General features: G+C 42.3%; 2 protein-coding genes and 1 long non-coding RNA gene across 4 annotated transcripts; 2 read left to right on the top strand and 1 right to left on the bottom strand.

Moving 5' to 3' along the window:
- Positions 1-1,036: 1,036 nt before the first annotated feature.
- Positions 1,037-11,045, bottom strand: mbpa (myelin basic protein a). Of its 2 annotated transcripts, XM_027019538.2 has the most exons (6): positions 10,768-11,044; positions 9,669-9,773; positions 8,362-8,388; positions 7,381-7,401; positions 4,862-4,951; positions 1,037-2,701 (listed from the first exon to the last, which is right to left on the bottom strand). In XM_027019538.2, exons 1-6 carry the CDS (start codon positions 10,885-10,887, stop codon positions 2,651-2,653), a joined length of 414 nt encoding a protein of 137 aa, XP_026875339.1. In that variant the 5' UTR covers positions 10,888-11,044; the 3' UTR covers positions 1,037-2,650. The 2 variants fall into 2 exon arrangements, with proteins under 2 accessions (XP_026875339.1, XP_026875341.1); XM_027019540.2 differs by lacking the exon at positions 7,381-7,401 and having other exon boundaries at positions 10,768-11,045.
- A 1,409-nt stretch (positions 11,046-12,454) lies between these two features.
- On the top strand, positions 12,455-16,198 carry LOC118241131. The gene is made up of 2 exons (XR_004775857.1): positions 12,455-12,692; positions 14,773-16,198. It is a non-coding gene; the product is annotated as an uncharacterized LOC118241131 (long non-coding RNA).
- Positions 16,199-21,305: 5,107 nt separating this feature from the next.
- On the top strand, positions 21,306-23,839 carry galr1a (galanin receptor 1a). The gene is made up of 3 exons (XM_027019573.2): positions 21,306-22,225; positions 22,344-22,409; positions 22,669-23,839. The coding sequence occupies exons 1-3, from the start codon at positions 21,566-21,568 to the stop codon at positions 22,984-22,986; spliced, it is 1,044 nt and encodes a 347-aa protein (XP_026875374.1). The 5' UTR covers positions 21,306-21,565; the 3' UTR covers positions 22,987-23,839.
- The last annotated feature ends 1,536 nt before the right edge of the window (positions 23,840-25,375 follow it).

Raw genomic sequence — 25,375 nt, forward strand, 5'->3', positions numbered from 1 at the left:
GCTGCTACTCTGAAAGATCACAAGAGGGCGCTCACGCTTCATAATCTTACCCATAATCTTCTGTTTTGGTTCGTACGACGTTACGTGTGCTCTTTATGGATCCTGCGTGCGTGTCCCTACACTTGCCGTGTCTTCGATAAAGAGAGGAACTCAACAGTCAAAGTCGTGGGGCGTTTGGTGGGCGTGACAGTATGTGCAAAGCATAGTCCCCGCATGTCTCACAGTAGCTGCAGGTCTTCTATTGGACACCACGGTGCGTCTCGTCTTTGAAAGAATGGAGAATAGGATTCAGAGGGCTTGTGTTATTAAAAAAATATCCAAAAGAAATATGGCCTTTTGTTTACAGATCAGAGGAAGGATACCTTTTTAGGTCACTGTGCAGATATCTACAAAACATTTCTGATGTCACATTATAGTTGGCATATTTTGCAAAACCACGAATAACTGTTGTAGTACCTTTTTAAACCACACACACACACACACACACACACACACACACACACACACACACACACAAATAAATAAATATATATATATATATATATATATATATATATATATATATATATATATATATATATATATATATATATATATATATATAAAACAAATATTCCTCAGGCCAGGTATATATGAATCTATTCAGATACTCAGTCAATATTTTGAAAATCAACAAATGTTTCCCCTGCGATATTAAAATACTTAGATTTGAAATCATTAAAAATACTTTTCAGACCGTCAGTCGTAATTACAAGTGAATAGAAACATCCAACAGTTAAAAATCAAGGCAAAATTTTAATAAATGCCTTTACATTCGACATGTTGACTTAAAGAAACAGCTCAGATGTTCCTTTATAAGATGAAAGGCTCTTTTGGGATTAAATTCAGTTACTCAATTCTAGAGGAGCCTCTCTGTATGCGCAAGATTCAAATTCAAATTCAAATTATCTTCATTCAAGCTTCATGTTGTGCTCATTGGCTGGTACATGGATTCCTTTTAAACGCCATGAATATTTAATAACAGACACGCTTAACGTAGATAAATACATTTAGGAGTCTTTATTTGTTGTTACTTATTGTGTGATCGTTAAAAGTATTACACATTGTAAACTGGAAACTTTGCCACTAAAATATTCTCCGCCGTATAAATCTTTAGCACCATTTGGGATATATCCAGCCCTGAAGGGGAGTTTAACTGGCGTTTATTGTGTATTCAGCACTCAATCAGGAACAGCACACACATAATTGGTCTACAAGACACAAAACAATACACAGTATCAGGACACATTATAAACAATAGCTTATACATCACATGGGCTAAGTGAAGTCTGCGTCTCTCTTCCATGCTTCCCTTACGTCGGCTTTCTCCGACCCATTTTCTACTTTCTGTCCCCATCCCACACTTTCGCTCCCAGCGTCAAACCCCGCCGTTTCAGATGTCCACCTCTCTCCTCTTTGGAATATATTATACACTCATAATTAATCAAGAATAAATACTTTTTTTCCCAGTAAATATATGAAGCATTTACAATATAGCATTTTTGCATACTTCTTCTAAGACATTAAAATAAATGGTCATGGTTAGCATTTTACTCCATCAGTGCAATCTAAGGGCAATCATTCTCAATCCGAACTTAAAAGACTTCAACTTTAGTATTTATTGTAACTGTAAATTTAATTCCCCCCTGTTTAATAATCAAATAATATTTCAAAAATGATATCACATTATCAATATACAATACTGACTGTTAAAGTAGATAATAACCTTCAAAAGTAGCTAAAAAAAACCACTCAACATCTTATATGCACACGTCGACATAGAAGAAACAAACTGTACATATCACAACACTTTACAACTATGAAGAACACGCAGATTTCCACAAATACGCTGCACATGAAAACACTATGCTCTGGGGAAGGTTCCTCACTGTGTTACACAGATTAGAGATCACTGCACAGACACTGAGTAACACGTCGAAGGCAAATACACTTCAAATATGATAACAGAGAAATAAAAGGCCAAGAATGGAAACGGTGAAAGCAAGCTTTGATGAAACAGAGTGCTGACTGCAAGATTTGATGCCTTAAAAGATACAGCTCAACATTTCAGGGATGAAACTACTCTAGACACCATGGGACAGAAGTGCCAATGACAGAGTGCCGTCGCAGACAACAGCAACGCATTACGGTCAGGATCAAATCAAGTATGGGATGGCCATCTTAGCTGCTGCTAGAGTCAGACCGAGCGTAAGAGATTCAATTTTTAGGCAATAATTTATGCTGCTCTGGCACACTCTGCTGAGGTTTTTTTTCCTAATCATTCAAAAGCATATGTGTTCAATGAGTAGGAGAAACAGTGAAAGACAATGAGAAAGAAGTCTAACAAGATCTGAATAACCGTCTAACGTCTCAAAAGCACTTTGGCATGCGCGGTGTTTCTCGCGGTCCCCTTGGAACCCTGCAGGCGTCTAATTTCAGATACCAGGATTGCATCTCTGTCTAACGGGCGGAGGTGGCCGGTGTTAGTCGGTTAAACTCAGTGACATGTGAGTGTGTGGGGCGGGCGCACTCGGCTTCGGCGCTCCCCGTCTCCTCCTCATCCTTCTCTCCTCGCTCCTCCACCCGGCTCTCTCTCGCGTCGGAGGTGGGCTCAGAAGATGGTGCTCCAGCGTTTGGGGGGAGAGCGAGATCTGCTTTCTCCCTGCGAGCAGAAAAGGGCACAGGTGGAGAGACTGTTACCGTGCCTCTCCGTAGAGCGGCCTCCTCGTGAAGTGCGTGGACTATGGCGCGGACAGAAAAGTACATGACGCACGATGCGTCCTGGATCATAAACGCCTTCTTTTAGCTGCAGGCAGGGCAAACTCGAGTGAAGAAAAGAGGAAATTACACGGCATTACTTTGATCATTCTTCTTGAGTGATATGTGTGAGGTTCATTGGGGCTATCACTGTGCGGTCGTATGACATGCGACAAGGGAATAGCCACAGATTGTCCTGTTAGTGGGAGGAAATGAATTAGACATTGAGGTAGATCTAGACGTTATCCAAATCTGAATGTCATGATCCAGCTATTTTGCTGGATTTCCAAACTGAAAGAGAGGCATGGATTTATGAGAAGAGATATATCTGACATATTGCACATGGTTTGAGTCATAAGGAATATCTACATTTGTATACATATGATCCAGTTCAAACTACCTAGAGACATCCGACAAAAACTGATTTCATTATGTTGCCGATCTAAAGGGGCATGAATATGAGTATGAACATGAATATGATGGTCTGTAAGCAAGAAGATGTGACTGAATCTAGTAATTCACATGCTTAAGTTTGAGACTTGATGGTGGAATGTTGAAAATTCATTGCTTTCATCAGTGACACATAGCAAATCAAACACATCTTTCAATCACTTGTCTGTGGTGATGTAAGTAGAACATTGCTTTGCAGCTTTTCCTGGTCTTTTACGCATGATAAAAATCTATTTCCTATTACCCAGTACAGCTCTCATAGAAGCATTGTAACAAATCTCATTACTTCCATCATGCTGAAACCATTTTGTGACATTCAGGCAAAAATGTTTTTAAAAGTTGACTCAGTTAAGCTCACTCTTTTGGGAGGATGATTCACATTTTAGGACTTTGCAAAGGTTAATTCCTAGATGTCCATAAACAGGTTATATTGTGATTGGTCAACTTGAATCTCAAAATTTGCAGTGTTGCTATGGTAGCCTATAATCGATTAACTTTAGCTCATTTGAAGGGTGCTATTTACAGTAATATCACAGTGTAGCTTTACAGAAGCACCAAGGCCAAAGACCCAGAAGCACGGCACATTTTAAGACCCAGAAGCACGGCACATTTTAGGACCCAGAAGCACGGCACATTTTAGGACCCAGAAGCACGGCACTGTTGTCCTCTGGTTCACGCCAGTGCAATAGAGCTCTTCGATCCTTTGAACCCTGTTAGGAGATTCATGCATTGGACAACTGGTTACACTCATGGCTTACTTTCTTAGAACATTTAGAAGAAAACACCTGGTAGGTGTACAAATACAGACTATCATCTGTTTCAGCAGTGCTCAAGTTCTTTAGCTCAGGGCAGGGTCTTACCCCGCAGCTGCTGTCCGCCAGATGTTTTTGGGTTGCCTCCCCACCTTCAACCCACAAATCTGTCCCCGATACCCTCACACGAGGACAGCACCAAATCCCAGGCCCCTGCCATATCTGTGCTGAGTGCTATGTTGAAAATAATGTCCAGTCACGACTGGTCCTGCGGTCAGAAACTAGTGAGGGATGAATGGGGTAGAGGGTGGCTGCTACCATTGTCTCTATATGCACCTCCAGGACAGGTGTACCTATTAGAGTGCCCAGAGAGTCTAGGTGAAAGCATCAGGGTTATGAACAATTGGGATTACGATGAATGAAATTCTGCATTATATGAGGACAGACTCATTTTTATGTCAACTGAGGAAATCATTTTTTCCCTTTTTTTTTTTTTTGCAGAGCAGGTGCCCCAGTGGGTAGTGGAGGATTTAGATAAGAGATAAGTAATGAAAATGTGAAGATAGGGCACGATAACGAAACAACTGTGACGCACAAGTCACTCCAGAGAGAGAGAGAGAGAAGAGATGACCTGATGAATGATGAATATGAGAGAGCAGGGTCACTGCAGGTGAGTGAGAGAACAGGAGTGATCGGAGGTCAGCACAAAACGCACAGGCTGCACCAGCAGACTCAGGCTCAGGCGTGACGCAGGGTGGACATTTCAAACATATCCAGCCACTAGGATTCGTTCAGTGTTTCAGGGGTTTTATCCTCTCGTTCAGGTGTTTTTTTAAGTCAGCTAAAGTGCCGCTGTAGCTCACCAGGCTGAAGATTCTGGAGAGTGTGTTCTGGTCCCTACGCCGTCTGTGCGGGGATCTGATGCTCTCTGAGCCACGAGGTGATGATGAAGCCTACAAAAATATCCTACATCAACACATTAAGAGCAACAAAAGGGCCAGCAATTCTGCCTGGCCTTCACTGAGGTGTGGGAACCGGTTATGTCACAAGCGTTATTCTGTAACAAAATAAGGTTCGGCAGAATATTCCACATGGCTATGAATAGTAGGTCACACCATGACTTTGCACAACTGGTCTGTATGAATTGGATGAACAACACATTCCACAATAGGAAATTCTGTGATTTTCCATAACTTTTTATAGGCTTTAAAACTTTCTACAACAAAATGTCACGTTGTAACTGTCAAAATGTCTTTATAGGCATTTATGGGCAATTAATGGGCATTAAACGTATTGAAAATGTATATATGAAAATTTAAGTGTAAAATACATTATGAGATGTATTGGTAGGGCATTTATTGTCATTGTTATGGCTGGTTGTAGATGACTATAAAAGCACAACAAGACTTCATTAGTGGCTCTTTCGTTGTACAGTAAAACATTTCAATAACATGCTAAAAGCTAATAGACAGCATTAAGGGATCAAACTACAGTCCCGTCCCTAATTAACCAGAGGAGGAAAAGTGATACTCATGAATCCAGACATGGAGCTTATTAATATGCATGCAAAATAAATCCCACCAAACAGGACTGAGTTACAGAAATCAAAAGCATGGCAGATTAGAAACCAGCACAGCAGAATGTCTGCTGAGCCATCACCTGATGTCACCTAACACTTCTGTTTATCGAAGGAAAGCTGTTGATTTGCAAAAACTGTTTCTGCATAGATTTCTCCTGCGTGGTAAATGATTCCAGGCTGCTTTATGATCAATGAAAGAGTAATGAGAAATGCATATCCTTATGAAATAACTTTAATCTTGTTGTTATCTATATAGCTTGGTACACTGTCTCTTACTGCCATGCTCCTGCTTTCATTTGGCTACATAAACCTCTAAAGAAGACTGTAGACCTAGATGGTGCAAGATTATGACAGAAGGGGGCGCAGGTGAGCGAAGGACTCAGAGTCAGGGACACGCACTGGTGAGTGAAAGACTCAGAGTCAGGGACACGCACTGGTGAGTGAAGGACTCAGAGTCAGGGACACGCACTGGTGAGTGAAAGACTCAGAGTCAGGGACACGCACTGGTAAGTGAAGGACTCAGAGTCAGGGACACGCACTGGTGAGTGAAAGACTCAGAGTCAGGGACACGCACTGGTGAGTGAAGGACTCAGAGTCAGGGACACGCACTGGTGAGTGAAGGACTCAGAGTCAGGGACACACGCTGGTGAGTGAAGGACTCAGAGTCAGGGACACGCGCTGGTGAGTGAAGGACTCAGAGTCATGGACACGCACTGGTGAGTGAAGGACTCAGAGTCAGGGACACGCACTGGTGAGTGAAGGACTCAGAGTCAGGGACACGCGCTGGTGAGTGAAGGACTCAGAGTCAAGGACACGCGCTGGTGAGTGAAGGACTCAGAGACAGACGCATGGACACGCACTGGTGAGTGAAAGACTCAGAGTCAGGGACACGCGCTGGTGAGTGAAGGACTCAGAGACAGACGCACGGACATGCACTGGTGAGGAGAGAGATAGGATGAGGAGTGGGGTGGTTTAATCAGACAGTGAGCTCTATGTCCCTGGAGGAGAAAGCTGCTTTACCGGCCTGGGGACAGAAAAGGCCGCGCTGTCTCAACGTCACGCAGAAGCACAGAGTCGCTCTGGATCAAAGTGTCAGAAGACAAATTCGGTTCAATTCAAACACAGCATATGGTTATCAAGGACACTTTGGCTCATCCTGTAACTGAACTTCGGTCGACAGTGTCAAACTAACACCACCAGCACATAAAGTCTTGCTGTAATGTTCCACACTGGTGTCAGGTCAGCCCCTCAGCAGGTATGTTTGCTGCATTATGAGACACTGCAGGGTTATGCCAGATGTTTTACGGTTAAGCGTTATGCAGCCATCTGACAACACTGATCAAAAAGATCACTTCTTTCACTACAGATAACGACTTTTTCCCTCCTTGGGAATTTGGAAACGAGTATTAGTATAGTACAGAAATGTCTACAAAAGTTTTGTTGCTGCTTGACAAATCGACCCAGATATCAGAATGACAATTTACATTGCACCGGTGTCTGGATGCTGGTAAGGACTGAACATAACATATGACAGGTATTTCTTTGGTAAAGGTGAAAGAATCTTCATGAGTGAATAAGCTCAACCTAGTAAAGAGGCCTGAAAATGATCTTATGTGTCCAGTTGACGAGCGCTCCAGAGGGATGTGGACAGGACAGTATTCCTGCAATTGCTAATCAGTTACACAGGGTAGAGAGAGTGTTAAGGAGGAGGACAAATCTAGTAGAACAGAGGAGAGTGTCTCCCAAAGGCATGCCAAAGGTAACGAACGCAAACACGGCTCGAGTCAAACACGTGTGACGTACCAGACCCAAGAGATCCCTCCACTGCACATGGAGAAAGAAAGAAAGAAAGAAAGAATATATGGTGAGATATGGTGATTAAGATTCAGCATAGTGAGGGGGAAAAACACCCCTTTCTGAGTAGAATGCTGTCTGCCATGTCAACAGGATCTCACTATTGCATATTCATTGGAAGGCGAATTCCAAGCACCCTCAGGTGTTCTTTTTATGAAAGTTGATGGGTGAGCCGTGAAGATGTGGGCTTTTACATGATAACGGAGATGAAAACTCTCCTTAGGCACTTTTAACTGTCCTACATGGCCAATACACATAAAGGCTGACTGGGTATTGAAAAAAGATACTGCAGAGGCAAAAATGAATCTCAGACTGCAAAAAGAACTGAATAATATGAATAAGCACCTTTACATATTTAATATATTCTTATATCACTGGCATTTAGTTTACGCAATACACAATTTAGTTTACACCATAATTTACTGCAATTCTGGTCAGAAATAGCCTCTCTTTTCAAGATCGCAGTAATATAGAATTCCGGGTCAAAAACTGGGTTCAAACATAAAATATGCAGTTTAGTAGTTTAGTAATATGTAGACTAGTAAAACATGTTGACTGTTACTGTCTGTGCCTTAGGCATAACGTACGTGTGTGTGTGTGTGTGCGCGCGCGCGCGCGCGTGTGTGTGTGTGTGTGTGTGTGTGTGTGTTTGTGTGTGTGTGTGTGTGTGTGTGTGTTTAGAATGATTCATTCTAAAGCAGGGGTTCTAAGTCTTCACACCATGTGAGACCTGGGTTAGTGCGTCAGTGTAGATGAAATTGTGTACAATAAATATTAGTGGTAAATTGAGATTTATATTTCTAACTTGTGGTCTTTGTTTATAAATGTTGTATGTAAGTACTGAGGAACATTTTCAAGCATGTGGCATATACAAACATATAAACATATTTCCAACATAACAAAACAATGGTGACTGAAATAGAGACTCACCCTTGACTTGGGACGAGGAGGGGACACCTGTGGGTGGTAAAGACAAATCTGTAAAATCTTACGTTTAATCACTGGTCATAAAACAGGTTGTTTATCCAGACATGTAACACGCTTTCAGTAGTGAATGCAATCCAGGCGAGCCACACTGGAGAAGAGCTTGACCCCATTTATTTGAAAATGGCGGGAGAATACTGGCTGCTGCCTTCTCTTTTTTCATTCCTGCGGAATATGTAAATTTAGCTGCTCATGTATCTTTCTAACGAGCAATTCATCGAAGTTAAAACGCCGGCTGCAATTACGGTTTCCGGGCAAGCCTTGTCTCAAGCCATACAGAAGTAATGAGGGGAAACAGTTCTAGGTTTCTAACTCCAGGTCTTCTCCAATCATTTGTTTCTGCAGAACTAATATTTGATTCGTAGTTCAATTATTTAAACGCAGAACGTGCCTTGTTTTTATACAATCCATTATACCCTGACTGAACTGTCTACAAAACGTGCAAGAAGTTTTAAATAGCGATGCCCTGTCACTGGCTATTCCACTGCAGTGCCAGTTTAATAAACTCCATTTTATATCCAAAGTTACAAGGGTGATTTATCAAGGTGCAAACACTCAGATCCCCACCACACCCCCTAAAATCCATTATGTAAAGCATTTGCATAGCGAAGAGGAAAGCTCATAAGTAGTCTGTGTAGCCCTTTATATTGCCTGATGGACGAACAAGCTGGGCTTGTTGTGCACATATAAACGTGGACTGACTGTCTAACATGACAGCAGCTTTGAACTGCGAGGCTGCATGGCTGACACGCTCAGTCATGCAGGATTTCTCTTAGCAGCAGTGGGAGTTTCTGGATGTTGTTTGTCACAATTGCAGGATATCAGGTCTGGCGGCTGCTGCGTCTCCATGGAAGTACTAAAAATCTAAAGTTAATCAAATCGAATCAAAAGCACGGCAACTTCATCTTAACATCTAAATGAACAACCCTCAGGAAGAAGCGGCCTCAGTGTGTCCCGGTGTCATTTAGCGAAGGCTGCTCAGGTGTTCCTCGTTTTGCACCTGATACCTACCTGCAACATGCCTAATTAATGAGTCTGTGACATTTAACACATGGTGCAGTTCTTCATTTATTTCAATTTTCATTTAACATACAGGTTAGTATAGTATCTATATATAACATATAAAAGGATATATAAAATATAGAATTTTTCATTACCTGTTAATTAAGTGGTTCACTAACTAATTAACTGGTGTGGTCAGTTCAGTCCTGCAGTGTGTGTGTGTGTGTGTGTGTGTGTGTGTGTGTACTCACAAAGCTCCTGAAAAAGTGCAGCACAGGGTTCACATCACCACGGCGTCGGGTAGAGGAGTGCAGAGGTCTCTGGGGTGAAGAGGAGAGGTGACCTCTCAACGAACCCTAAAAACAACCAAACATTTTTCACAAGAGCCAGGAAACTGAACATCTGAGCAATGATCTGTATGCTGCTGTTTTTGTTTTTGTTTTTGCTGAAACTGGGGGCTTATTATCAAATTAGTGTATTTTCATTAGATAAAAGAATAAAAGAACACAGAATAACATGGTGTAAAAATAAAGAAAAAAGACAAACAAAAAGCACTGACCCAAACGGAATATTGCCATAGCTACCAAAGATGCAGCTCCGATATTGTTTCCACAGCAACCTAAGCTTTTCAAAATATATTTTTACAATTGCAAATTACAATATGTAATACGTGATCTAAAAATCACGTGGAGCCAGTGACAGGATTTAAGAATAAATAACAAAGCCTGTGCAATCCTAATTTGAACAGAACCATCCCTTCCACAGCACATCAGAAAGGAATTGCACAGTGTAATATGAAAAATGAGACCCCCCCCCCCCCCCCCCCCCAAAAAAAAAGCATACTTCTGTCACTTTGAACCTGCATGGACATGTTAAATATTTTGGACATGTTAAATCTACATTGTCAAATGTTGGGATATTAATGCATATTTACTACAACATGGTTATTGCAAGAGGCGTTTTCAGTATTCCCACTGATACCAGCAAAGACTACATGCATTTACCTCAGCATCAGCCATTCTTATTAACAGTTAATTAAATGCAAAGGCTGTCATTGCTGTGCTTTATACAACACTGGAAATGACCCAAAGTCTCCTCTGCCTTCATTCTTGAAAATGATTGGACCTCAGGCTTTGGCTTCTGCAGCTCCACCAGGTGAGCAGGAGCAGTACTTGGAACTATGCACAGTCTCTTTACCAGAAGCAGAAAACCAGCCAAAAACTGTCCCACTCTTATGTAACCTTCCGCTGCTGGACGTTTTATAAAGAAAAGCAACTGACAAGCACATATTTAGTCATGGTCCGTAACATCCAGTCAAACTCATGCAGTCACGCAACCATCATTCCTTACCTTGCCCCTTTTCTTCTTATCCCCTCCGAAGAACTTGCTGATCTGATCCAGGAGCCCTGGGGACCTCTTCCTGCGTCCCAGCCCAAAGGGGCTCTGTCCAGAGGTGCTCGCGGTGGCCATTCTCGGTGTCAGTCTTCTGAGCCCGGGTCAATGGTATGGATGGCACGCCGGTGTCCTTCTCAACAAGATCTGATCTCTGCTCTGAGGGCACCCTTGCCTAGCTCGTGGATGGTCTTCTGCACCTCGGGGGAAGATGGGCTGGCCTTTGGAAGGTGTGGTCCCCTCAACGCCATCCCGAGAGATGAGGTGGGTCCGTAATAGCGTCAGTAGGCCTGGGCCAGTGCCAGGCATTCTTTGGGGCCCCGTGTACCCTTGGAGTCAGTCACTGCCCTGCTCGCTGATGAAGGGCATGCTATTGTTCTTGTCCACATCTGCCTCACTATGGCCTGGGCACAACAAGGCCTGCCTATGAGAGGGCCGCAGCCCAATGCAAAACAGCTCTCAGCACAGTCAAACTATTGTCCCAGTGATTCGCATCCTTTAGATAAATAGTTTATGTTGAAATATGACGCGTATGGGCCCTATGTGATTTTTGACGTGGAGTCGTTTGATGTGGAGACAGATTTCAAAGGTGAAAAGAGCAATCGTTTGGCAACTAAGGTGATCATCTTCCACCCTGACTGATTTGGTCTTAAAATGTAAAACTATATTAAGGAAGTAATTAAGCACTGCACTGGATTTTTTTGCAGGTTTCTGATTATGAGTTTCATCAAGATGTTACATTAGCATGTTGTTAAGACATTTACTAAAAGTTGTGCTACTAAGGCACACTGGCATATTAATATTTTTAAACAATTAGCCATTTGTTTGTTGGGACTTTTGCTATCTAACAAAGGCCACTATAGTTCAAACACTGCAGCCAGACAAAAAGAAATATCTTATATGCCAAGGATTCCATTTCTCATCCCTACTAATTCCGAATTTTACTTTGATTTTTAAGTATAACAATGTCTGCCAACCTCGTTCCTCTTTTCAAGCTACCAAGAAGAAAAGGTCTGTTTAAATAAGTGTGTTTTAATGTGTATGTAAATGGGTTATTAGGTATGAGATTTAAAAGGAGATTTTGAGCATTTCAAACACAAAAAAAGGTTTGAGCCAAGCAAAGGTGAATATTTAAGTAGTGCTTCCACAGAATCAGAAACACCAATGGCAGTAGGCAGTCATGTTGGTCGCAGACTGTTAAACTGAAGTGATGCATTTGTACATGGTTGAACTAAGGTGATATAGCTGTACGTGGAAGTAGGTATCATTCGCTTTAATGACTGTTTTGCTGTAAACGCAGTGGATCGAGTGATGGCGCAAGCAGATGTATACGATCCGGGTCGTTGCAGCGAGGCTGAACCAAGCTCTCATTTACACAGATACCTGCCATGCACGCGACGGATACATCGCTCTTCCATTATTCAAAACCATGCGGCCAAACCTTCCTCGCGCTCATTTTATAGTCCTCTCCACGGCTCTATAAATGGACCACGACGTGCTGTTTGCCCCGTCCTGTCATGCCTACAGAAGCTCATCTGTTGACCAAATAGCTCACTATCTCGAAACCTCCCACGGAGCCGTGAGAGATAAGGAGCGGGAATGCCTGGAGTAGGCGGCCTGCAGCGCGAGTGCGCGAGTGCGCGAGTGCGGCGAAGGCGGCGGCCTTTGTCACCCGCCGAGGGGTGAAAGGGACGGGAGAGGAAACAATACAGGCCATGGAGCTGTGGGACACAAGCATGGCAAACACGGCGAGTTGGCCCGAAACCACGAGAAGCATGTGGACCGAGACCGTGCCGCCTACGGGAGCAGCTGAAAATGCTCGCACAAGGCAGCGCTGGAGAAACGTCTCCTCATTAGAAGACTGCGGCGGAGTGTAGAATGCGGTAAGGATAACATGAAGCGCTTCTGTACTTGTGTCCCCTGTGCTCTGTGTTTCTGAGGAGGTGGTTCACTCGAACGCCAAACTTTGCTGCCAACCATATAAGTACCGAACTATTGGTGTCATTTAATGCACGGTTTAATCATTGTGGGAGGGAGCCTTTACTATAACATACCACTTTGCAACAAACCACCCACTTCTGGTATGTTGGTTCAAAAAAAGGACAAAAGGTACAGGTCATAGGTGTGAAAAAGATGTCGAATGAAAGGACTCCTGCAATTGCATATCACTGCGTGAACATTCCTCTGAAATCACAATGCAGATCTCCAAGGCTAAACAAGACGCAACGATAGTGTTGCCACATAAAACAAATAGTGGCATTATACTTATGTCCAGCACAGAAAGTGGCTGCCAAGTGTTGATGGCATCACTGGCAGGCTCTCACAGGGGAATTAGCATCGCCTTGTTTACCAGCCCACACGAACAACAGGGTCAGGTCTCTTGCACACTGAGATCAGACACCACGACAGCAGAGAGGACTCACAGACACCCGGACTTGCTCGACTTACTGCATGCTGTTATTGATTGTCGCTTGACATCAGAAGCTGCTGTTTTTCAGAAACTGAGAAGGGTGTATGTGCTTACTGAATGGAAATGTTGAAAACCTGTGATGCCTTTGTCCAAACCCATGATGACAACTCTCTGTCTTATGCAATTCAACCTTTCATTTTGTCTGTGCTAGTATATGCCTTATAGTACATCAGGACTTTTGTCCTAATCCTATGCCTTTTCAGAAAAACACCATTTAATCTAAAATATTGTGAATATTGTTTTCCTGGTGGTGGTGTTATTTTAAAACACAAGACAGTTTAGAATCTACACAGGAGGTGTGACCTTAGTTTCCCTTCAGTTACATCATCCCGGTCTGTTGCCACAGTGTTGTCCTGCTCGCCCAATCAAAACCTGATGTACTACATACTACAGGAACCCAGGAGCTGTGCACAGTGTAACATATGTCAGAATAGAACCAGTTTGTCTACAGGATGTCTATAGGATACAGAGTGCTCCATGGACCACAGCCCTTGTCAAAGAAAGAAACCATGTGTCTGAATGTTGCCTAACTCCGCAGGCACAACGTGGTCACTGTGGTAACATTTATCCTGTTCTCTTTGTCACTCGGTGCTTCAAAGATCATCCCAGAAGACATTCATTTAATCCGACCGGATAGAATGTGTCTTGAGAAAAGATATGAAATGAAAGGTGATCTAGTTGAAAGTTGGGTGTTAATACTGCAACTGGAGACACTGAATGTGAAAAGGCACACCCATCCCACCCATTTGCAACAACAACATCATCAGGGAGGCAGAGGTTTGTACACTCCTATGGCCTTGAGCATCGACCCAGCGCTCCCATATGTTTACTTTCTGAATTCTAATTATGACTTACAAAACATGGCAAGACATCATGTTTAACATTGTAATGTAGGTTACTTGGGCACATTGATTTACCCTTTGTGGCCTAAAATGGCCTTCATAAGCGCTCATCCTGAATCTTTGGACTATGACTTGCTAGTGCACTAGAACATAATAGAACAAGCCAAACTGCAATGTGCTAAACCAATTTCTATTGGTCTGTCTGATATCTTCGGGGACCTGCGGGTCTTTCCTGGGCATTAATCAGATTTCACCCAGACAGCCAGATGCATAGCTGCAGAGAAGGTGCGTCTGGGCCTTCAAACATAAATCTATTTGATTAAATAAGAGCCAGGCCTGTTTGAACTCCATACACTTTCCTCTAACATTAACTCTTTGGGTAATGGTATTACATGAGACAATATGAGACATGTTGGTATTGTGCAGGGAGACTATTTGTCCAGGAAAACACTGGGAGGCTGGTGGCCTATTCATAATTTCAAATTATGGCAGGCTGGTGTAAGTTAGCTAGACACAGACACCCAAGTGTAAGAATAGATGAAAAACTTCAGCATAATATTGACTCTCTTTCTCTCTCTCTCTCTCTCTCTCTCTCTCTCTCTCTCTCTCTCTCTGCTTTTCTCCCTTTCTGGCTCTCTCTGTCTATCACAGTCTCGTTACCTGGATCTCTCTCCATAAAGAGGTGTGGACCTTGAACTGAAGAGAATATGATTGCATGGACACCGGTGTCCGGTGCTACTCGCTGACTCCCTCTGCTGTCTGACTGAGGATCTGCAGCACAGGGCCTCTTGGTGGCTCTGGCGGGGACTCCATCCTCTCTTCACATAACCTTCCAATGGCCCATAATGCCCTGCTCTTAACAAGAGGCTATGTCAGAATTGCAGCTCAGAATACAGGAGCTGAGAAATGATCTCATCTCAAAAGAGCCGGTGAAAGGCCTGGCCATTTCACATTTATGCAATTTTTAATGAATGTGTTATTCATTTATGCAAAAAAAATGAAATGTACTACATAGACTTTATTCAGAGTTTGCTTGTTAGCTTTGTACCCATTTTTCATACAGATCATATAATATGCATTCACTCAAAATGCAGTATTGCTGATTGCATGTTCATCTTTCGTGGGAATAGGGCGTGAAGTTTAATAATCATTTACTTCAAGGCAAGAAATATATGACGACCACAGTGGGCGAAGCATCTATGCTGCAAGCCTTTTATAAGTGCTGCCTTGGAGCTCAGACATCAAGCTATTTGCAGAAAGAAAAAAAAAAAGAAAAAAAAGATTATCTAGGAGCATGTCACCTTGGGAGGATGCGCCATGCACAGACACTGTCCATGGTGCTGAAACAGGCACAAGCCTCAAAATACTCAGAAATATTATTAATTATTAATTCTAAGGAATGATTACAACCCAAAAGCAACCATTTTCCTCACATTTGAATAAGGCCTAGATTATAACGGGTCCTTGTATGAGTAATGACTTCTTAAACAGTTTAGATCCATTCTATGTGATTCACTTGACCCAGAAAAACATGATCAGCTCCTTCAGGATCTGTATTGCACACAACACACCAAACACGCATACATGTGTGTGTGTGTGTGTGTGTGTGTGTGTGTGTGAGAGAGAGAGAGAGAGAGTTTTGATCTCAGACAAGAGGCAACTGGTCACCATGGTAACATCAGTACATCAAGACTAACATCACTACCTTGCAGAGATCCAATACAAAAGGCTGAAGGACTCAATGGAGTAAAACAGGAGCTTAATAGCCATCGAATGTGCACATGGAAACCGGCATTCACTTATTAAAAAGATGTGCCAAATGAATCACTTGATGTGTTTTCATTGAGAAGCTTACATAATACTGCAGTTTGTTATTCAAGGTTTTTACAAAACAAAAGAAACAATGTGAGTAAAGATTCCAAAGGATTCCAAGTTACTTTTCCAGTTAGTTCTTGAATCCAACCATGGCTGGCTGTAATATTACAAAGGTTCTTGTAACAAGCTCTTTCTCTCTTTACAGTTGTGGGTCTCTTTCTGTTTCTACAGAAATATATTAAAACTTTACTCAAAAGCAAAAGCACTGCTGTGGTGATCCGTATCATTGGGGTGTAGATCTGGATCCTGACTGTGGAAGCATATGGGGGAGGGGATATATGAATATATGACTCTCATTTCAATCAAAATAGTTTAATAAACAATTAATAGTTTCATAAAATGTATTACATTATAGCTTCTTTTTGTAATATGCTTATTAAAATCCAGAACCAATGTAATAAATGACACGATGGAAAAAACAAACTGAAATAAATCACTAATGACTAATGACTGGCAATCTTCCGCTGGAGAGCAGGAGAGATTATCTAGGTACACATAATGGCAGGACAGACGTAGCACGTCGCAGCCCCAGCGGTTAGCCTCGAGCACCAGCGCACTGTTCCTGGAGCTCGACGCGGCTGCTGTGACCTTTATCGATGTTCTCAGCTCGTTTCTTGTTCATGAATCACAGGTGTTTTCATCACGCCCCCCCCCCATGCCCCTCCCCCGACCCCCGCATCATTCAAATGAAGACCTGCCCCCTAGCAGCCTGTTCCCTGCCGTGCCTGCAAGACGGGGCCCAGGAGTGCGGGGCCTTAGAGTGGTTTGCAGCTTTGAACCGGCCAAAAATAGAACTACAATTCCACTGCTGTGAAACCATGAAAGTTTTTTTTTTTCACCTCCTCCAGGCCTATTACAAAAGCACCACTGCTCCGTATGGTGACAGCCCCAATGTACAGGTATCTATCAAACACACTGTTACTTATACAATAGCGCTTATCCATTTTTTGCCCCATTTTTCTTAATGTTGCTGTTAAATTGCAATGCAGTTACCAAAGTCAGTTAAACCACACAGGAAATGTGCATTTGAATTTACTTAATGTAATTTACAAAGTAAAACTACAATATTATAAAGAAAAAAAGAAAAGAAAAAAAAATCCCAATTTATGTTTTCTAGAAATATCTAGAAATGTTTATATACTGACCAGATGAATACCTTATAGTTTTTGGATGACCCAAAAATGACCCATTGCATATACCTGTGTGTGTGTGTGTGTGTGTGTCTGTGTGTGTGTGTGTGTGTGTGTGTGTGTGTGTGTGTGTGTGTGTGTATGCGCACACATTTCATGTGTTTGCTGTGGTATTATAAGTATGACAGTGTGTGTGTATCTAAAGCTGCACTGTTCTCAAGGCAAGCAGGTGTATCACACATTTCAACAATTAAAAAACAATTAAAGGTCAGCTCATGAGTTCTGAATGAGGGAAAACCAGCCTTAGCTACCTTCAACAAGTTTAATCCATGGCAGCAGACAAAAAGAAAACATTTCAGCATCAAGCCATTGTCAGTGTACAGGAGGATTGTGTATTTCAGAGGTACATAAAACAGATCACAGATATAGTAATTAATCACTCAAGTGTAGGGCACTGCCAATCAGCTCAGAAGAAATTATTCACAAGGGTGCCTTTAGACACAAGTCCACGGATTGTGTCTGCTGCTGTGGAACAAATGGATTGTAGAGAATCAGTCTTCGCTCCATTTTTCTCCTATAACTGTGTCCGAGCCTCCCTGACTGTTTGAATTATATGACACATATGTGAACAGCTAATGGTGGTATTTGTAGCAAAATTACATAATTTGTTTGATTTGACTCTTTCCTCTAGCATGCGGGGTTTGCAATGAAACAGTGATAATGAGGTTACGGTTGCAGAATGTGAGTGTTAATTCAAAGGTATTTATTTTAGATTATATTCAATTAAGTCCAACTTTGTTGTCATTTACCAGGATACAAAAAAAAAAAAAAAAGCCAATGGAATATAGTTAGCATCTAACTCGAAGTGCAAAATAACAAGTAGTATTATGTAGTGCAAAAGTCGATGGGGAAGAGTGACAGTAAAGTGTAAATGACATGCAAATGGTAAATGAGTCCAGAGACTTGGATTAAAATGTTCCAAGATAAAACAGGTGACCCAGGCCAGAGACTTGGACTAATATAATCCAAAAACAGACCAGTGACCATAAACGAGAACATAGACATAGAGATGGTCTCATGTAATGAATGTAATGCAATTCTTGATCTTCTGGGTGTTTGGCAAATTCTGTGCTTGCAGATTAGTGTACTGGCTGTTACCCCAGTGACTGCTGTGCACTGTAAGTGCATCTGTTAAAATGTCACAGTATGGTACCTCCTTTGCACATCCATCACTTTACTTAGTGTGGAGCACTGGTCAGCGTTGCCCTGTATGTTATCATTGGCCCTGTATTTCAGATTTATTGTTTACACTTATGTTTTCTTTTGTATTGCACCATGTGGAAACCAACATTATGTGGTTTCTCTGTATAACTGTATATAGCTGGAATGACAATACAAAGTGTCACAGCATGGCCCCGTCCTCCTGGACTCCTCCCTGTTTGAGTGACGTGTGTGTGTGTGTGTGTGTGTGTGTGTGTGTGTGTGTGTGTGTGTGTGTGTGTGTGTGTGTGTCGCCATCATCACACCCATAACTTGTTGATTGGTCATGTGTCACACCTGTACCTAGTTAGCGTAACTGGTAAACTGGAATGTTACGATGCTGTCACTGCACCTCTCTTTTGTCACTCAGGTTTGTTGGCTGATGCTCCAGTTTGCTCTCATGTCTGTGTTTCCTTCTGGCTCTTTCCTTTGAGCTGTGCTGCCATAGCTAGATCTGCCAGAATCCATCTTTACACATTATACTTCCCTCATTTTCGCACCTTTGTACCTGGACATGCCTAATAATCTATTCTCTCTTTCCGCCGAGGTACACCTACACCTGATGTCATGATGTTACTGAGCCTCAACCCGTCTCAGCCGCTATGGCTCCTCCCACCACCCCCTGATGTCTCCTGCTGTAGTCCACCACACCTCCACCCTAGCTAACTACTTCTCTGTTGCCCTTGATGGAAGTTCTCATATGTGATGGGTTTTGGACACACGCACACCATTGGCACCAGACTAGGACTTCTAGAAAACTGGAGTAGACATGAATCGCTTATTTTTTTCATTTTATTATTGTTTATTAATTTCACTATTTTTCTATTATTTATTACTTTCACCATTTATTCTGCTCCTTATTGTCTATATTGTTAATATTGTGGTGGCTGTTGCTGGCCAGAGGAGGATGGACCCCCCCCCCCCCTTTGAGTCTTGGTTCCTTTCAAGGTTTCTCATGCTCTAGAGAGTTTTTCCTTGGCAGTGTTACCCTTTACTTGCTCACTGGGGGCTTGGACTCAAACATTTGTAAAGCTGCTTTGTGGCACCATCTGTTGTAAAAAGCACCATATAAATAAATATGACTTTGACTTTGACTATTTTTATTCCTTGTTATTATGTGTATTATGTGTATAACATTGTGTATTATGTGCCGTGTTTTTTTGTTGTGCTTTGTCTGTGTTTGACCCCTTGTGTTCTACATGTTCTATTCATCACAAGTGTTTCCAGGTTTGCTGTTTGCTACATTGGTTAGATCTAGTGTGCTTTGTTTTTGTTCTTTTTGATTTGTTTTGGTTTTGTTTTGTTTTGTAAATAAATATATTTATCATAGAGACTTGCCTTGGCAACCCACTTCTTCATCACGTCTCATCATTACAAAAAGCCACTTGACTTGACTCTTGACTTGGTGGTCAGGTTATTGTCAGCACATCGCCAGGTGATGGACCTCTTCTCGTCATCATTCCTGATCAAGCCTATCACTGTGGTGTGATCTGCAAATTTGATTATGGCATTAAATCCACAAACAGGTACCCAGTTGTTTGGTAAAACAAGAAGGGGAAAAGCACACTGGTATTCAGTACAAGGGTGGAGGAGCTGTGGCTGTCAAGCTTAACAGACTGTGACCTGTTGGTAAGAAAGTCCAGAGTCCAATTACAAAGAACGGAGCTGATGCCCAGATCTGCGTGCTTGGAAATCAGTTTGGAACGGTTGACCTTGTTAAAGACAGAGCTGAAATCCATTAATAGTATGCTAACATAGGAGTTGCTCATTGTTCAGGTGGGCAGATGTGATGGCATTCAAGTAGACGTGTTGCAGTGGCAGGTGAACCGATAAGGGTCCAATGTAGATGGCAGGCAGGATTTCAGATGGGAAACCCTTCGTGAACACAACAGGACAGAAGCCATTAAGGGTAGAAGCACAAGAATGTTTTGAAACTGGCATAGCTGCCACTGTCTTTAAGCATGTGGGGACCACTGCTTGGTTTAGGCAAAGGTTGAAAATATCAGTGAGAACCCCAGCCATCTGTTCAACACAGGCTCTAAACACCAGGTCAGGGTTTCCATCAAAGCCGGGGGTCGGTTGCTGAGGGCGTAGTGCTGCTCGGTTTGTAGTCAGTCAGGGTTCAGATACCGTGTTACATGTGCTGAGGGTTATTAATTAGTGAGCGTGTCCTCAATCCTCATAACATGACCCCTTGCAGTTGCCTATAGAATTACAGATACTTTTGATAAACCTGAACAAAAAGACCTGTGGACTCTCCTTGCCATCTCATCTCACTTTTTCAATTGCAAAAGCTTGAGTTTGTGCTAAGCGGACCACTGTATGGGTGCACTGAGAGGTCTGCTTCGGAACACTGTCCTCCTGGGAGATTCAGTAAGGACCTAAACTCACTAATGATCTGGTAGGTTTACTAATGACCTAAGCTTAATATCTCCAGATCTTTAAAAGAAATATCAAATATGTCAAAATTTTAGATTTTGCTCATAAGAATTTCAAATGATGCCATTAATTATGTTCAATAGACTTTTTTTTTTCTTAAATATTTTTTCCTTACTCTGAGATTGGAGTTTTCTCACTTTTTTTCATATCTTGCTTTACCAGTGGCGATCATTCCGGACAGAAGTAGGATCTCCCATCAATTGTTTCACAGTGTTGCAAAATGCATAGCCAAGCCAGCAAGTTTTTTGTTGTGGTTGTTTTTGTTTTTTGTTTTTTCACAACAGATCGTAATTTTTTGCATTATCTGCTTTTGCATATAATTTGAGGCTATGGGTGGGTGTGCTGTCGAGCTGCGAGGCATTACTCTCTGTGACGTCCTCGTAGTAGAGCCGAGGCGATGATATTTGATTGCTCTCAGAACCAGTGTGCGCATGCCAAGAGTGCGTTCCAAAAAGCATCTCGCACACCATAGAGCAGAAACTGATTCATGAATGCGAGCAGTTGACGTTCCTTTTCTTATTTCTTTATTCAAATCAACCGCTGGACATACCGTGCGTCTTTTGTAATGCGCGTGCGTGAAAGCGCACGGGTTCCCGTTCAATCAAATAATTCCTGGATCTGCCACACGTGTTTTCGGTGGGAAAAGGCTTATTTGAGTCGCTGGCAAAACTTGAGCCTGTTTGGCCACGCAAAGCAACAGCAAAACATTTTTGCGCTTTTCTTTAGTTTGCTCAAGGAAAATGAATATACACAACAAAAGTGGCACAGATATGCCCGAAAGCCATACAGACCTGGAGGCGCCGAAAAAAATAATATTCGGCATCGGAACGGACAATCTTGTTACGCTTCTTATTTTTGGACTAATTTTCACTCTTGGCGTCCTGGGAAACTCGTTGGTCATCACCGTTCTGGCACGGCGCAGACCTGGCCAACAACGCAGCACCACCAACATTTTCATCCTCAACCTCAGCATCGCTGATCTCTTTTATCTTCTGTTTTGCATCCCCTTTCAGTCCACCGTGTATATGCTACCGACGTGGATCCTCGGAGAGTTCATCTGCAAGTTCATCCACTACTTTTTCACGGTGTCCATGTTGGTTAGTATCTTTACACTGTCGGCTATGTCCGTGGATCGATATATCGCCATTGTGCACTGCAGGAAGTCGTCTTCCATCAGGGTTGTGAGACACGCGCTGATTGGAGTGGTCGTTATATGGGTACTGTCTTTGGCCATGGCTGCACCGGTCGCCTACCACCAGAGCATCGTTGAAAGTAACGATAACAGTACATTTTGCTGGGAAGTGTGGCCCGATCACAATCGGAGAAAAATCTACGTGGTGTTCACGTTTATCTTTGGATACCTGCTACCTTTAATTCTGATCTCTTTTTGTTATGCAAAGGTGAGTCCTGAATGCGTTTAGAACTGTGTTGATGTCAGTTTGTGCATTTACAGATATCACTGTAAAACTTCTGAGTCAGGCGCTTTCATAAATTTCAATGTAATCAATATTTGTACAGGTACTGAATCACCTACACAAAAAGCTAAAGAATATATCAAAGAAGTCTGATGTATCCAAAAAGAAGGTAAGAAGGATGTGGGCATGAGTATAACCACACACAGTCATGCGTAGTTTACATCCCCCCTCTTAGTTTTTTAAGTCACTGCATCACATGAATCAATAGTGTTGAATGAGTGATCTTAGCATTATCTTAGCATTGAGCTTCAAATGGCTGGGTGTTTCACAAGCCATGCATTTCTCTGTCTCTGTGTGTGTGTGTGTGTGTGTGTGTGTGTGTGTGTGTGTGTGTGTGTGTGTGTGTGTGTGTGTGAACACGTCCTCAGACGGCGCAGACGGTTCTGGTGGTGGTGGTGGTCTTCTGCCTGTCCTGGTTGCCCCACCATGTGGTGCACCTGTGGGTGGAGTTTGGCTCCTTCCCCCTCACCCAGGCCTCCTTCCTCTTGCGGGTGGCCGCCCACTGCCTGGCCTACAGCAACTCATCTGTCAATCCCGTCATCTATGCCTTCCTGTCAGAGAACTTCCGGCAGGCTTACCGGCAGGTGTTCCGCTGCCAGGTGGGCAGCGAGTGCCCCGTGCGCGTTGCCCAGGAGATGAGGGACAAGGCGGAGGCAGTACTCTCCACCAACTGCACCACCGTCTGATTTCCCACAGCTGCCTACGTCGGCACGGGTCTGAGCACGCCCCCCTGCAACTCTGCATTAGTGAGGCTTTGCCCTGATGCAGCAGGGAAATGAGACTGGTGCAGACCCATGCAAAGTAGATGTAATAAAGGCCCTAGGAATTCCTCCTTGGCCCTACAGTCAAGCCTACAACCATTACATTTCCCCCAATAGCCTATAGCCTACTCCTGTGGATACCTGTGATTTACTCTGTGTGTGTGTGTGTGTGTGTGTGTATGATGCTGTGGCCAAACAGAGTGGAGAAATGTTATCTGTACTGTATTTAGCCACTAAGGACATTAGCTTGAATATTAGATAGCTTGATTTTACTCAGACATTGCACTAGATTAGTTTAGACGGACATTTTGACTAAGCTTGATGTGTATTTGAGTTGGTCTTTGCTGATTATGTGTATTGTTTAAAAAAGGGAATACAAAAATACATATATATATATATATATAGGATTCTTTAAAAAAGAAGTCAAACTTATTCAGAGCTTCAGTCACAACTGATGAAAGAATGTGCCCATTGATAGAGTGGTCATGTGTTTGTGTGCGTGTAGGTGTGAGCGTGTGTCTGAAATGTGTATATCTGGGTGTGTGTACACTTTCTTCTATACTCTTTGTGCCATATGCAAGTCTTAAAAAAAATCTAATTTTTTTTTTTTTTTTGCAACTGGTGTCATTATTTAGATATCTGATTTGAATACTAGAGTGGAGTTTTGCTATTACACGTGAGTAACATTTAATTAACGTTGTTATATCATTATGCACAAAACAGAAGTAAAAAATAGTGCAATCCTTCAATCTTCATTAAACTGTATCTGCAAGAATGGATAAAAGTTGTGAATGCAGTACATATAAGAGTTTCCCAGAGCACACTGATTTTTGTTTGGTAACACTTTTTATGTGCTGTTGTGCACTATACTAAAGTTCATGTTTGTGGAGTGTGTAGAGATCCTGTCTTGAGATATCCTGCAACTCGTTGTCATGGATACGTGCGTGGAGTTGGATGGAAGCTTGGAGTTCAGAGCCCTGTGTTCTCAGGCTTTAGAGTGAACAGCAGCAGGACAGTTAAAATGTGTGTATGTGTGTGTGAGGGTGCGAGCAATGGGTCACTGTGTTCCCCTGAACATTCTACAAATCACGAGTGCATTGCAGGGCTTTTTACCATCAAAGTCAAGCCTCATTTTGAAACAAATGAATCATGCACATGTAGCCCTAAGGAAAACATGATTCAAAAATGGAAGAGATTTTTAACCCGGTTCGCTCTGTCAGTGCCAAAATGGTCACTATGGCATAGACCTTATAAAATTGTAATCCACACAACAAACCGCAAGTCCTCACAATTGCTCATATTTTTGGTTCACTTTTGTTAATATATACATTCATTTTTTTACAGTTAAAAATAAATTGTTTGTGTATTATAGTATTATAATAGACCTACACCATTCACACAATTTAATCCTAAAATGAACAAAGACAATAACCAATACATGAGTCTAAAATGTCAGTCTGAACGTAATTATCTGTGTTTTCTGCTCCAGTGGCTTGTTATTAGCACTTGATCCTCATTCGGTAGAGAATATGAACTTTCGTTTCATTAATATGCTCTGTCCATTAAGATAAATTACTTAAATTATTTTTCTTTGAACCAGAAATAGTAAGGGAAAAAAGTCACTAAGTAACTGAAGGCCCTAAATAGCCGTTTTTCCCCTCTTCTCTGATGGAGTATAATAGATTATGTAACTTCCCCGTGCTTTGAAAGGTAGCCCCAGGTCGCTCTCATCAGAAATGCAGGAGGCCTGTGATTACTGTGATGTCACGGCGAGCGTGAGTTACCTACTGATAACCACAGGGGTAGAAGCACCATTTTCAGGTGCACTTAAACACCGCTCCCCGTTGTCGCACCGAGAGTGCCGTGTCCTTGGCACCGGTCCAGGCCTGGCTAGCAGACCGTACAAACGAGACGAGATGATTTTTGGCTTTAAAAATCGCTTTATGCAATCCGGTGTGACAGGTCTGCGTGCACGTCAAGAACAAAACCAAACAATCAAGAACTCGTTGGATTTTGATGCGTTGCAGGGACAAACACACCGGTCCAAACAAGCAGGCAAACAGTGCAACTTTCACGCGGGATTTACAGATATTTATTGCGTAGGAAAAGCAAGGAATAAGACTTCCCGCGCCACAAGACACGTCGGTTAGCACAGTGTTCACTGTTGCCTGGTATTTAGTACACAGCACACTGATTGTAATCGAATGCCATCCAGCAAATGAAACACAAATGTCACTTTTTTTACAAGTACCATAAGAGCAGACAGATAAAACTTTTATATATATGTTTTTACAGAAATAATAGAAATGAGAAA

The sequence above is a fragment of the Electrophorus electricus genome, chromosome 4 (assembly GCF_013358815.1).
Source record: "Electrophorus electricus isolate fEleEle1 chromosome 4, fEleEle1.pri, whole genome shotgun sequence".
In the NCBI taxonomy this organism is placed as follows: domain Eukaryota; kingdom Metazoa; phylum Chordata; class Actinopteri; order Gymnotiformes; family Gymnotidae; genus Electrophorus; species Electrophorus electricus.